General features: G+C 34.7%; 1 protein-coding gene across 1 annotated transcript in view; it reads left to right on the top strand.

The window, feature by feature from the left end:
• LOC106718349 (pulmonary surfactant-associated protein D) overlaps positions 1-9,568 on the top strand; it is a 65,209-nt gene extending 55,641 nt beyond the window's left edge. Inside the window, exons 4-6 of the mRNA XM_014512416.2 lie at positions 836-936; positions 8,626-8,734; positions 9,133-9,568. Coding sequence (XP_014367902.2) covers positions 836-936; positions 8,626-8,734; positions 9,133-9,383 — 461 coding nt within the window. The 3' untranslated portion in view covers positions 9,384-9,568. The remainder of the gene's footprint in view (positions 1-835; positions 937-8,625; positions 8,735-9,132) is intronic.
• Positions 9,569-14,706: the final 5,138 nt, after the last annotated feature.

Genomic DNA, 14,706 nt, shown 5'->3' with positions numbered 1-14,706 from the left:
TCTTTACAACATTCCAATGTTTCATTCATTTCGATAACTCGTGCCACTTACTCTATATTATAAGTATTAGTTAAAATTATTATTTATTCGCCATATGTTATATTTTTTCTAACAAAAATTTCCTCAGTGGGTTCCTCCTTTTTGAAAAGGCATTTACAATATTTTCAGACAATTTTACTTTACCAGTAAAAACACCGATATAAATTTTGTTCCAAAGAGGTTGGTTTTTGTTTAATAATAGAACCTTGTTTCTACTAACCTGGATGTACGTTCAATAAACCTCTGAAATGTAATATAAAACCTGTTTGTCGCATGAGTAATTTTATAGCTTTATTATAAAAAAGATTAATTACTGCTAAATAAATCTTATAATTATTGGCAACTTAGAATTAAAATAAAAAAACGACACCCGTTTAAGGTCAATGTTTAGGAACGATGTTTTTATTATTTCAAAGCACATATTAATGTTTATTCGATAACTAATTGGCACCAAAACTAGTTGTAAAACGACGTTATATTTACAAGACAGTAATAATAATAAATTATTCGCTTATAAATCAATAATTGAGCGTCGATTATTTCTGACTTTTAAAGTAAAATAAATCTTATATAGAATGATTAATGGAAAGTTAATATAGATGTTGTTACTCGCATTTGCATCATGTGATCTTTGTTATCAGTTAATTGAAAATTTTCTTTTGCAATGATCTCTTGAAACATATTTCACTTCCTTGGCTTTCTAAAGATCTTATTAAGGATGTACAACATAAAATTAAACCTAAATGGTCTATCTTATCTTCGAAATAGAGTCATCATCATATTATGTATGTTTCAGAATGCTCGAGTTGCAATGACGATGAACTGGGAGTGACGCGATGGACCATGCCACTGCTGAAGAGCGGCGAAAAGCGGTATTACCTGGGAATATTCTTTAAGGTATTTTACACAACTATTTTTTTAACAAGCAGCTTATACCATAATGTTAGTTGCTCCGACGCCCATAGACTGATATATACTTCAGATGCGTCGCCGGTCTTTTTTCTTTTGCGTTCTTTTGTTTCTCTTGCCCATTCGTTTCTTGAAAGACCCTAAGTTGCAAATGTTGCAGGTATTACTTCCAATTCAGTAATAGTTCCAATACGGAACACCCTCAATCTGATTACATATACTAAATTTATTACTGTATTTTTTACTCAAACGTAGAAAGATAAGTAACATTAATTTTATATAACCACCACGTTATTCCGTCTGTTTGTAATTTCCCTGAGATTTTTAACTCATTGAAAATGAACTCAATTCAAAGTTTAACAAACACAAGGAGAGACGTTCTGACCTCGTAGTTTATTACATCCTATTTTAAATGATGATTGTCTTATAACGCAATACAAACGTAAAAGGCCGCGTCTTGTTGCGTTATAATTTTATTATTAAGTAACTGTAATAAATGGTTACATCCAAACATACACATTGCACTGTGTACACGGTATTTTCAAATATGGCAAACAATGTTAGATGGTAAGCGTGATTATAAATGCTTGATATATTTTTATTTAATATTAGCAGTCGCCCGCGACTCCATCCGCGCGGAATTAAAATAAAAACTTTTTTAGTAGCCTATGTATTTTGCTCAACTATGCTCTACATGTGTGCCAAATTTCATCAATATTCGTTGAGCCGTTCCGCAAATACCTTTAAACAAACATCCATCTAAACTTTAGCATTTATTATATTTTCATGTATATCGATTGTGTGGTATGCATGTTAATTTATTTGGGATCTCCAGTAGCGTTAACGACTGAACTGATTTTTATAAGTGTCATTCGATTCTTATTTTTCCCTTAATTATTAAAGCAAAATTCATTGGTTACTATTTCACGTCACAAGGTATAATGCGACATGACATATAATTTTATCACCATTTTTATTTTTTACTAGACCGCGACTCCATTCCTGCAGAATAAAAAATACCATAACTAGTAGCCTATGTGTTCTTCCAGGCTATGTTGTACATCTCTGCTAAATTTCAGCGAGAGCCTTGCAGCCGTTCTAGAGATACCTTCATACAAACATCCATACATAATTTATTCAAAGGTACAAAGCGGTGGGTCAGCAAAAAACACTAATAAAGAAGTTCACGCGTAACAATTGGTCATCAAAAGACGTCGGAACGAAACATTACATCACTATGTCTTGATAACTAGTGTTGCGAATCGACAATAATAGCCACAATAAGCGTTATTTAATAGCATGTTAGAACTGACAACTTTTGTTAACTTTAGGCCTCGAGGATATTTCTCGTTTTTTTATGCGTTTGATCTTATTTGCTGTGAATTTTCATTGGCACAATATTTACACAAATAAATGTTGCCACACCTATCCTTTTCGTGGAAAAACAATGCTAACCTGCATCAATCGCTTTTTTTTTTAATTCACAATATAATGATCTGCATAAAATAACTTGAATAATCTAATCGTTTCTAGAACATCAAAACAGTCAACTAAAAGGCATATTGAAACTGTTTAACATAAATAGCATGTTAAAAGATTTCGTTAAAAATGTCACATCACTAGTCACTAGTGTTGCCGCGGTGTATGTGGCGTGTGTTTGATTGATTGTACAGAGCTTTCTCTTTCATCCTAAGTGTTTACCACGCCCATACGAACGACGACCGTCGAGCGTACGTTGGCAATGTTTTAAACATTCTTTTTTACTTTCAATTTTCATATGACAGGTCAAACGTAAAGTTTGACATATCAGATCAAATTGTATAGTTCTATATCACAGAATATTTTAAATATTGATACGAGATATTATTTAATAGAAACTAGCTTTTACCCCCGACTTCGTCCGCGCGGAATAAAAAATATGCACACAACATAAAAAAGTTCCTATGTCCGTCTCCTAGTTCTAAGCTACCTCCCCATCAATTGGTTTAACGCCGAATGCGCGGCAGCTGAAAAGCGCAAACATTCGGCGTATCTTGCATGGTCTGAGGCTCGACAGCGTAAATTACCAGATTTAGCTGATAGGAAAAGAGCCTTTAACCAAGCCGCCAAGTCTTACAAAAGGATTTTGCAGAAGGCTCGCCTGAGTCACATAAATCGCATTGGCGCAAAGCTCTCCAGGCAACCCTGCGGTAGTAGAGCTTTTTGGTCCCTAGCTAAAGCGGTAGAGGCGAACTTCTGTAGGCCCTCACTACCACCGCTGGTAAAACCCGATGGTACACTAGCTCACACGGCAAAAGAGAAAGCGGACCTATTTGCATCCCTCTTTGCCAATAATTCGCGGCTAGACACCGGCAATGCTCAACCACCCTCAATCCCCTGCTGCGAGACGATTATGTCGGAAATCCGCATTAGGCAGAAAGAGGTCTTAAAAGTATTGCGAAGTCTAGACGTGAACAAAGCCAGTGGACCGGATGGAATTCCAGCTATTGTTCTTAAGACGTGCGCGGCCGAGTTGTCTCCAATTCTGACACGTTTGTATCGCCTCTCGTTCAAAGCTGGAAAAGTGCCTAAATCCTGGAAGTTGGCTAATGTGCAGCCCGTGCCTAAAAAAGGCAGTCGTGCCGACCCTGCAAATTATCGACCCATCTCAATCACTTCTATACTCTGTAAGATTATAGAACGTGTATTGAACTCCCGCCTCATCGCGTACCTAGAACAGAATGATCTCCTCAGCGACCGACAATACGGATTTCGCCGAAATCGGTCGACAGGAGACCTTCTAGCGTATGCCACTCACCTAATAGGCGAGGCCCTAGAAAAGAACGGGGAGGCCATTGCTGTCTCTCTCGACATCTCAAAGGCTTTTGACAGGGTTTGGCACGCCAGCCTTATTAGCAAGCTTCCAGCCTACGGTATATCCCCTGGTCTGATAGAGTGGATCAAGGACTTCCTGAGTGAGCGATCGCTCCGCGTCGTTGTCGACGGTTCTTCGTCTGACACTATGGCCACTAATGCTGGCGTTCCTCAGGGTTCCGTTCTCTCCGCAACTCTTTTTCTGCTGCATATTAACGACCTGCTCATTCCCGGTATCTTTGGGTATGCAGATGACAGCACAGTTATACAGAGATATCTACCGGTAGGTAGGACCAGTCGAGATCAAGTACAGTCTGAACGTGAGGCCATGGTAGAGCGTACTAATCGCACACTCGAGGCAGTCTCATCTTGGGGACAGGCCAATCTTGTGCGATTCAACGCCGCCAAAACACAAGCGTGTGTATTCACCGCCAAAAAGAGCGAGTTCACCCTAGCTCCCACTTTCCAGAATGTGTCCCTCGAATTCACCAACTGTCTGCAGTTACTGGGCGTCGAAATTTCGTCGAATCTTAACTTCGGACAGTTCATAGAGTCTAAGGCGAAGGTAGCTGCAAGGAAACTTGGAGTCCTTTCAAAGTTACGGCGGTACTTTACACCGGGACAGCTTTTGACCCTGTATAAAGCACAGATCCGGCCATGTGTGGAGTACTGCTGTCATATCTGGGCAGGCGCAGCAAAGTACCAACTCGCGGCACTAGATTCGGTGGAGAGGCGAGCCAAAAAGTTGTTCGGTGACCAAGACCTAAATCTAATCAGTCTTGAGCACAGGCGTAGAGTGGCTAGTCTCTCGGTATTTTACAGGCTGCATTTTGGGGAGTGTGCGCAGGAATTACACGATATAATTCCACCATCACCATTCTACCATCGGACGTTCAGACATACGGCTGGAATCCATCCTTATGTAGTAGACGTGCCACGCGTTCGAACGAAAAAGTTTGAATCATCGTTTCTTGTGCGTACTGCTAAGGATTGGAATAAGTTGCCGGCGTCAGTTTTTCCGTCCAAGTACGATGTGGGGGCCTTCAAGAGTAGAGTGAATAGGCATCTACAAAGCTAGCGCGTACCATCTTTAGACCACATCTTCACCTCACCGGGTGAGATCGTGGTCAAGCGCTAACTTTTCCAATATAAAAAAAAAAAAAAAAAAAAAATTATCAGCTAAATCAGTTCGACCGATCATGAGTTATAAATAGTGTAACTAACACGACTTTCTTTTAGTCTTTGCTAGGCTTTACGGAATTTCACCTTGGAAGAAATATTGTAAAATATTGTGTAGGAACAATGTTCCTTCCCTAGAGAATTGCAACTTTACAATATTGCACTAGTAAAATCGTACAAAATTATTTTTTTACATAAATACGTCACATGTCACATTTATCTTTAAAACATTTTTTTTGTACTTACTCTTAAGAGTTCCGGAAGTTAACCTCCGCAGTGCACAATGCAGAATCCGCAGTAGGCGTCATTCCCACGCCTTTCATTCTATTCCGACGTAATAACACAAAGAGACCGGTTCTTTTAAATTCACCGAGCACACGATTCTTAACTAGAGTCAATGCATCACCAAAACAACGATAAAACTATGATAAAATAAAATAAATAAGTTTAAACTAACTGCACCTCCAACCTTAATTTGATATTTTTCAATCGATCTTTGCCACTATCACTACAAAAAAAAAACTACGAGTATTTTGACACTACAAATACGATAAATTAAAAGGTAACCGCTGTTGTAAGGTTCACTATTACCGCAAACATACTAGTTTTCATACATATTTCACTTTGGTTCCATCAAACTGCGATGACGTAGACTGGACTATTTTCTTTCAAGTTCTAGTAAAAAACAATACTTTTTGTCTAATTTATTTCTAGGCCCTTGCCTGTTTAGATTTTCTTCTTTCTACAGTTCTATTTTTATTTTCTTAAAAAAAAATTTACTTTCATGCCTGATATTTCACAGCATTGAGTAATTGGAGATAATTATATTCAAATATTATGTCGTGTCTGAGGCGGACGCTATTGTGACACGGCTGCAGCCTTGTTAGTGACAAATGACGATCTTATTATTGTTTAGTTACATTTCGCAACTATTTTGAATAGAAAATGTCGTGCTCTAGTATCATGTGTAATTACTTTAAAGGCTTTCTAATTCTAAACAAGTATTATAAAATTTTTAACAATGCAAAATATTTTGTAATATAGTCGGAATTACTTCTGCTTAGTCACGAAAACGTCTCGAATTTTAAACAATTATCGCTATCTAAAGGGGTACTTGTCAAAATTAATTTTGGTAATAAAATATATAAATAACCATCAGCCTTTTATTAAACTTACTTTATTCACATAATCTTTTAACCATGAATTCACACTGGCGAAATATTCAGACAAAAACATGACATTTTTATAAAGAAACCGGAAAACTTTTTTTTAATTAATAAACCTCTCACAGAAAGAAGCGATTGTGCCATTATTATTTTATCCCTATGAATCGACAGCACTTGTTTAAATAAAAAAAAACTCAAAAAATTATCAATTTAAAGCATAATTGATAAATGATACGTCCTGCAATACGACTTGTATGATATAATATACACGATTAAAAACCTGTCGTCGGAATATTATTACCCACCTATTATTAATTATTACATCCATAAATAGTACTTTAATTTATAAGGCTTGTAAATCAACGGTAATAAATTACTGATATTGTTATCATGCAAATATAGGCTTCAGAATTAAAATTATTTTATTGTGTTGGAAATACCAACACAGAATAACCTCCGGAATAGCTGATTTGATTTTGACGGGCCTTAGACGGGAAGATAGCTGATGCACGCGAACATACGATTACTCCTACGAATAAGGGCCAATGTGCAAATTGACAACTTTTCAGGAGAGGCTCTCAAAGTAGGAAAAGATGCAATAGGCCCTTTTACTTCATCAATAACACGTTTACACCTGTAAATGTGTATTTGTGTTTAGTGCACGTTGTTAACTAGACTAAGACGTAGCTTTTAACATAAAAAAGTAAAAATCATCAATTTGTTACTTTGGTCCTTAAACATAAGACCCATAGTATAGGCAATTTTATAGACAACCGCTAGCATAGAATAAAAACTAATACAGTGGACATTTTTAAATAATTTTTTTTTTATAATTTTATAATCTATGTAGTGTAGATGTTTATGCTAAGAAGTGAAGTAAAACATGTGTGTAGCAATAGACCTATGTAAAGCAAGTCTCGTAGTTAATTGATTTTGTAGCGCCAGCACTTTTGTAACGCCTAGTTACCGCTATAAGGCAATCGGTAAATACATGATTTGTACGATCAGGATCATATAAACGAAGTAAATCATGACGAAACATTAGTACTAAAAAGTGAAAAACTTTTTTTTTTAGTTATTTAGTGTAGCCAGGTATTTTGTTAAAAAATGGCGACGATGCGTAGTTAATCGATCACTTATTTGCAGCTGTTCATATATAAATTAAAAAGTCGTGTCTTTTTAACATTTGTAATTAATATTGGAGTTAATATTTCTCGTTACGCTAATTTCACACGAGAGCAGAACATTAAGGCAGAGCAGTGTAGTGAAGTACTGCTATTGTTAAACGCACACTTATGTTTAGTCAAATGGCAGTTCTGTCGCGGTGTGTAAAACTAGTACGAGTATAACAGAAACACAGTCCATGTATACAAATATAAGAAATCAACTATCATCGGCATTTCCTTTGCTTAGCTTATTAACACAGTGACCCGCGACGAAATGTTGCGACAGCGGCACTGTAGTATAAAGGTCAAATGTTCGACTGGTAGAGTGTAGAACCTTTGATAGACGTTACATTTATATATTATACTAGATGAACCCGGAGTGCGTCCAATGCTAAGGTCCAAAAAATGTACAAGAACCAAACGACCAAACCGGAGATCTAGGTTGAAATTTAGTTGAACGCTATATAAACAATAAAGAGTAATAAAGACCATTAATACTCAATAATGCCGGTCCCTATGATGTGTTTATAACCGGTTTTGATTGTATTTGTATTGCAAGAAACCGTCTTACCAATATATGATTGAGTTCTAAGTACTTACTAACGCACTTACATCTTAGGTAAATCTACGCAACCTGGAACAACCTAACGCGGTTCTCTTGCACAACAGTGCCGACTATTAGTTTCTATATATAATGTGTTAGGCAGAATATTTTCATATGACAAAAGGAGAGATTACACAAACCAGACGAAGACTTGAGCATTGTATATGCGTTAGAAAAGAGTGGATCAAGCTGTCACATACGCACATACTTTCCTAAAAGATGATTGTTTCACATTCATGTCTATTCTATTTATTCTATTCACGTAAAAAAATATTGTAATAAAGCTATATTACAACATAAAAATTGTATAGAAAATTAGTGAACATTTCATTAAGTTTCCTTTAAGCCTTAATTTACCGTCAAAATAATGAGCCATCGTTGACAAATATCAAAGTTTAATTGCGGAAACAGGAATTAGATTTCCATTCGCCGCCCTCCCGGATTAAGGAGTTCAAAATTTGATTTTATATACCTATTGAGATTACACAAAAGTACTTAGTTATATTTAAAAAAATCGCAACCTATAATTTAATATTGTTAAAATAGCAAAATTGAGGGATATGAATTTTTACGAAGGGCTTTCGCAGCAAGCAAATTAACAGAAATTTGTTAGGTCAGTCAGTACTAATTTAATGTTGTAATATTGCAACTGTACTTATTTAATATTGTAACATTTCAACTGTACTAATTTAATATTGTATCATTACAGGCGAACTGGTTTAAAGCACAGCAGTACTGTCGCTTCCACGGCATGCACCTCGCATCCATCTCATCACAAGAAGAAAATGACAGGCTTGAGAAATATGTAAAGGACTCGGGTAAGTTTACAGCTCAATGAAAATAAAAAAAGATAGTAAACAATTGTCAAAATTAATCACTAGAAAAATATTCTGAATATCGTTTTAATTATTAAATAAGTGATTTTGGAAATAGTAATTATTGCTTTACGAAACTATTAATTTTATTTACGTTACATTTAGCAACTAATAACCGAGGTTGCTATCAATCGAATACAAACTATTCAGTGTTGCTACTTTTTTTATATCATAAGGTGGCAAACGAGCAAACGGCCACCTAAATTGGTCAAAATAGACACGCCGATGTCCATAAACATCCACAATTGCAAATGCGTAACCTACCTTTAATCAACGGAGGAGGAGACGCACAGAAAGGGTTGTACGTATTTCTTTAACTAATACATTATCTGTATTTACAGGCTACGGGCGTGAACACTTCTGGACATCGGGCACTGACTTGGCCGAAGAGGGTAACTTCTTTTGGATGGCTAATGGAAGACCACTTACTTTCGTCAACTGGAATGCTGGAGAGCCCAACAACTTCAGATATGAGAACGGCGAAGAAGAGAACTGCTTAGAACTATGGAACCGAGATGACAAAGGTCTTAAATGGAACGACTCACCTTGTTCTTTTGAGACTTTCTTCATATGCGAAGTAAGGACAGATTAATGATTGTTAATTTAGAATTGAATGTGATAGCAGATTAGTGTGCTAGAAACCAACTATTATTTACTTCCCAATTTTTTTCGTTGTTACAAATATAATTTAAACTCATTTATATAGTTTGAATTAAATGCTATTTTCCATTAAAATTTAGAAAGAAAACTCTTAGAAAACTTGCCTGTTTTATTTATGTACACAAATTAATATTTAAAGTATAATCGAAATTATTTATTATTTTTGTAAAGTGATATTATGCCACCAACAATATATATAGCAATAAATATATAATCTTTGTATATATTTAACTTGTGTTATGTACAATTAAGTCTATGTATATAGTCAATTACATATTCGAAAATATTACTATTATTGTAAATTTATATATTCTTTCTGTCTCGAATTTTATTTATATCGATTTTTGTACAATTTGTAAAAAAACCATAATAACATTAAAGACATATTATAAGTTTGAACGATCACTGCCTAATGATCTACTCTTTGTTGTAAACCTCTAATAATCCTGGATTTCTGAGACCAAAATGTCCGTTTAAAACATATTCTTATCTCTGTTTTTTCAAAGATAATGACAGGTATGATAATGTGTATTATACCGACATTTTGGTCTTAGAAACCCACGGTTCAACGGACACTGTCGTCCATAGTCAACATAGTTGGTAAATAAACAATAGTTACCTTAGTAATAACTGTAAAGATAGTTTTAAGAATCAATAAAGGTTTAAAGTTATTTTAATCGTTTCATTTATCCCTAGGAATAAGGAAATGGAAGAAATGTAGAAACTTTCATTAACTTTGAAGCCATCTAAAGTACAAACTCAACTAAAAGTATCAACTTTGGATAGAGGTAAGTTGGGTTAAAACGCTATATTTTCGGGCAAGACATTTGGAGTTATCTCTTGTACACATTTTTCTGGACATAAAATTAAAATAGACAGAAATGATAAGTAATTGAATTTCACATTTTATTATCAACCATGCATGACTTCTTAAGCCCAGTTTCTTAAAGGCTTGTAAAAATTTTAATAAAAAAATAGTGCCCAATTCTAAAGGTCTTCAGATTCGTACAAACATATTTTTTCAAGCAAGAACCCTTAAAATTTTAGTTCGTAATAAAGTAATTATAAGGGCAATTGATGCAATTGGTCGCCGTGAAAATTTAAATGTAAATTTCGCTTCCTGCCGTCGTGCCCTTTCCGCTCGTTAAAAATCTCATCAGCCAGTAAACGAGTCGCCAGCGCTCTCTCATCCCCTTGCAAATTCATTTAACAATATGACTTCTGTCGCAGTTACTTTTTTGGATTTATGTTGTCTTCTGAGTTTATCTGCGACATCGTGTGGGTGGTATTTAAAAAACTAAGTTAATAAACTGTACCTACTTCTGGAGTATAATCTATCTCTATCCATATTTAGTCCTGATCCGTTCAGCCGTTCTGCAGTTATCAATACAAACTTTCGCATTTAGAATAGTAGTAAGACTAATAATTAATGCACATTGATAAAAAATTCAATAGCGCCCTCAAAAAGCGTCTAATTTATATACATTTATGGTCGTAATACGAAAGAAAGAATTTCTAAACATTATGAAGAACTTAAGTAGTCAAAGACAAAATGCTGGCTGCATACATCATTACTTAAAATTAACCACCGAATTAAAGAAAAAAAAAATTTCCTTAAAAGTCATGATATTTTTTAATTTTTATGCAATCACATCCTATTTGGAGTCAGGTACTTACACGAAGAAATGGTATTTAAGTTTCGTTAAATTTGCATCAATTAATTCTTAAAAACAAATAATATTAACCAAACACTTTATATTCGGTCATAATATTACACTATTAATTTACAATGACTATCGACAGTTCTCGAGGGCTCATCCATCATTACGATGGGTCTCTAGCGACTGCAGCAAACCGCGCAATCAGATAGTAATTTAAGTTTAAAGTGGAAAAACTTTTACACACATTTTATTTTAGTTTTAAATATTATATTAAAGATTAATACAAAGAGAAATAAAGTTCTCCCTTCGTTATAGTAACTCTTTTCGTCTGGGTTAGTGTTGAATTTATGTTATGTCATCGCAATTTGTAATGTTACGTAACAGTTGAAGTTTGCAGCCTTCCTTTTCAAGATAATGTGGTACATTTGAAATTCTAAATACCAAATTCGCCAGGACTTTTGGTGCAAGCTAATGCCAGAAGTTTTGGACTTGTCAATAGGAAGATCTGTAGGAAGTAGGAAGTTAAAAGTAAGTAAGAAAATACAGTTATTCTGGTTATGTATAGACCAATACAAACTGTACTACATAGTCAAATTTCTTATTTAATTTAAAAGGTAGATAAAGGTTGAATTATTTTTCAATATCTAATATCATCTAAAGTAAAACTTACTGGTAATTTATAATTTAATTTAAAAATAAATTATTTATTTAACAATATAACATTTAATTTTGTTTAAAAACTATAAATGATATTTTAAAACTACTAAATAAACTATATACTTATACCAAAGTAAAAATAAAACTAGATAATCGACCCCCAAATCGCTGTGCTACTGGTTAGTATTTACGTTAAAAAAATTAAACATTAGAAGTATGTATATTTCAATAATCAAACAATATGGAAATAAATGCTTAACAAATTGACCTAAATTTTATAAAATAAGAGACAAGAATATTTCAGCTTTAAAAACTATCTGGCAATCGCAAATGGATTTTAAAAGCTTCAATTAAATTGTAAATGTACTGCTATGGTATATTTTAATTTCAATTCCACGTTACTATGATATTATTTTAAAATTTCTCTACTCTTAAAACTCTTTCCATTAATATAAGATAATCTTTTTTTTAGGAAGATACTTATACTTCACAGTAAAGGTTAAATACTAAATAATATCTGCTTTAGCATACAATTTATTTTACTATAACGGACATAGAAAATTCCTTTGGTTAAAAATTCCAAATTTTCGACACACCTACCTATTACGGTACCATCCAAATTTTATAGGTGCTCGCAATAACATTTGAAAATAACTCAATTTTAAGCATCGACGTGACGTACAGGGAAGCTGGAGTGGGGCACACCCGTGAGCGAGTTTTAAATTTTGAATATTGTAATACTTGGTGATTAGCACTCGCATTTCAAAGACGAACTCTTGTAACCTTTTTATTACTTCACGGAACATCAACACCTTGTCCCAGAAATGTATTATGAAAAAAAAATATATAAATGTAATACAACATAGAACATTAGCTTTACTAATATCTTAGTATACTACACCCAATATACAAATATATTGTATGTATTACACAGTGCAGTGAAAAATTTACAATCAAATTAATGTTCGATAAATTAAGCAATTGCTGTAAATGGCTGTTGCTCTCGGCAGTGAAATTAAACTGGACACAATGGATGCATATCCTGTTATCACAAACTGTTCGATACAATCCATTTGATGTGTTTCCGATATGACCACATGAGTTAATTCATTGAAGTTATCTTTACAAACGTAAAATGCAACTTAAAAAGCCATAATGGTCAACTGGTATGTCATTATTTAACCGTAGGAAAAAATATTTGCTTGCGCTAGAGAGTTAAAAGCATGATTGAAGTGAAATTAGTAATTGCTACTTACATTGATGACGTTGGGTAATTGTTAAACTTACAATATCTGACGAAAGCCACTGCTAAATGTGAAAAACTCGTATTCTATTAATTTCTAGAAAAATCTAAGTCAACCCTTAAAATAATAAGTTTTTCGAAACAATAGCCTCTCTATATTCAAACGAACAATACCCATAAAAATAGACATATTGACCTTTTGTTAAGATAGTTTAGAACAAAACACTTGTCCGATAAAATAAAAATACAATAAAAGTTCGTATGCTCTAGTGCTCAAAGCAAGAAAGCAAAGCGAGACGACAATGGCCACGGGGCCTGTTCTCAGAATTACAATGACGAACATACATACCACTCAGCATATTGCTATCTTGCATGTAAAATAACAAGAACAACTCTATACGTAGCTTTGTGTGCTAACTAGGGTACGGAGTTTAGTAAATTTATTACATTCATCAACGCTTACAATGTAAAAATATTTGACACGTGTAAATCATTAACTCTATCAAAATAGCAATAAATATGATTTATTACACGTTGAACGGAAAAAAACATCAAAAGAGTCAATGAAAATGTTTTATAATAACCATTTTGATAAGAGCGACATATCGAAAGTATACAGGGTGTTCAAAAACACGAATCCCTTCAATAAATATTGGAGTTACTAAACAAATACGCTCCAGGTGTACGTGAACAGGGGTTGGCGAATTCAAAAGCATTTCGCAAAACCGTTCCTTGAACCCGCGATCGACCAACCAGCGTTTGACCTCCGACCTTTACCAAATAAAGTAGCGACGATCAAACATATTCTGTCTGCAGACGTTCGGCTACGTTATTTTTCAAATTTAGATAAAAAAATTCAATATTCCTAATTCTTTCCGGTCTGTTTTTTTAATATGGTACTTAAAACTAATGGTATACAAAATGAGATAAAATATTCTATGCTACAAAGCCTATCCTGCTAAGCGATACTTTTGGAATTTCAGTTTAAAAGCTTATTGTTTGGATATGAAGCTAGAAGCTTCACCTTGATTACTGAGGTATTGTTGTTATTGATTAAATAAATGCGATGTGCTTAGAAACGGCAAATTGTTGCCGGAAACGCAAACAACCAAACGCAACACCAATCAGAAGTTAATAGTTGCGAAATAGATATGAGAACTTGAGAAAGAAAATAAAGAGTAAGTTTTAAGAAGAGAACGGAATACAATCGACAAACGTATAAGATATAACTAACTACATTATTAGATTCCATTCATAAGAATTAAGATTTTAATAGTCAATTAAATTCCGATTTTTCTTACGCGCCAACCTTTTGTAGCATTAATCATAGCTAGTTAATAGCATTTGAGAACAATTCGAAGCAAGGCGGGATTCATTAAATGTTGTCATCGATACAGAAGCGGGCACAGATACAGAGGTGCGGGTACAAAGGTAAGGTACGAGGGTAGACGAGAAAGGTTAACCCCGCCGGGGTGCACCCCCTGACCTTTAGAGCTCCCCTAATCTCTGCATTACGCGAGTCAAAGTCTCGGCGAAGTGGAGTGAAGTGAGTGGGACTAGCGAGAGCACCTGCCCGGGTGTGTGAACCGGGCGCACTGCAGGGCGGGCGGCACGGCGTTACGGTCGGGCGGCGGCGGCAGGCATAGCGCATGCGGACTCGCGCTATTAAAAAGTGTGCGGTGTCGGCGCGGGGG

The sequence above is a fragment of the Papilio machaon genome, chromosome 12 (assembly GCF_912999745.1).
Source record: "Papilio machaon chromosome 12, ilPapMach1.1, whole genome shotgun sequence".
NCBI lineage: Eukaryota > Metazoa > Arthropoda > Insecta > Lepidoptera > Papilionidae > Papilio > Papilio machaon.
The sequence above is the reverse complement of the archived record's forward strand: the minus strand, read 5'-3'. Positions and strand labels throughout refer to the sequence as shown.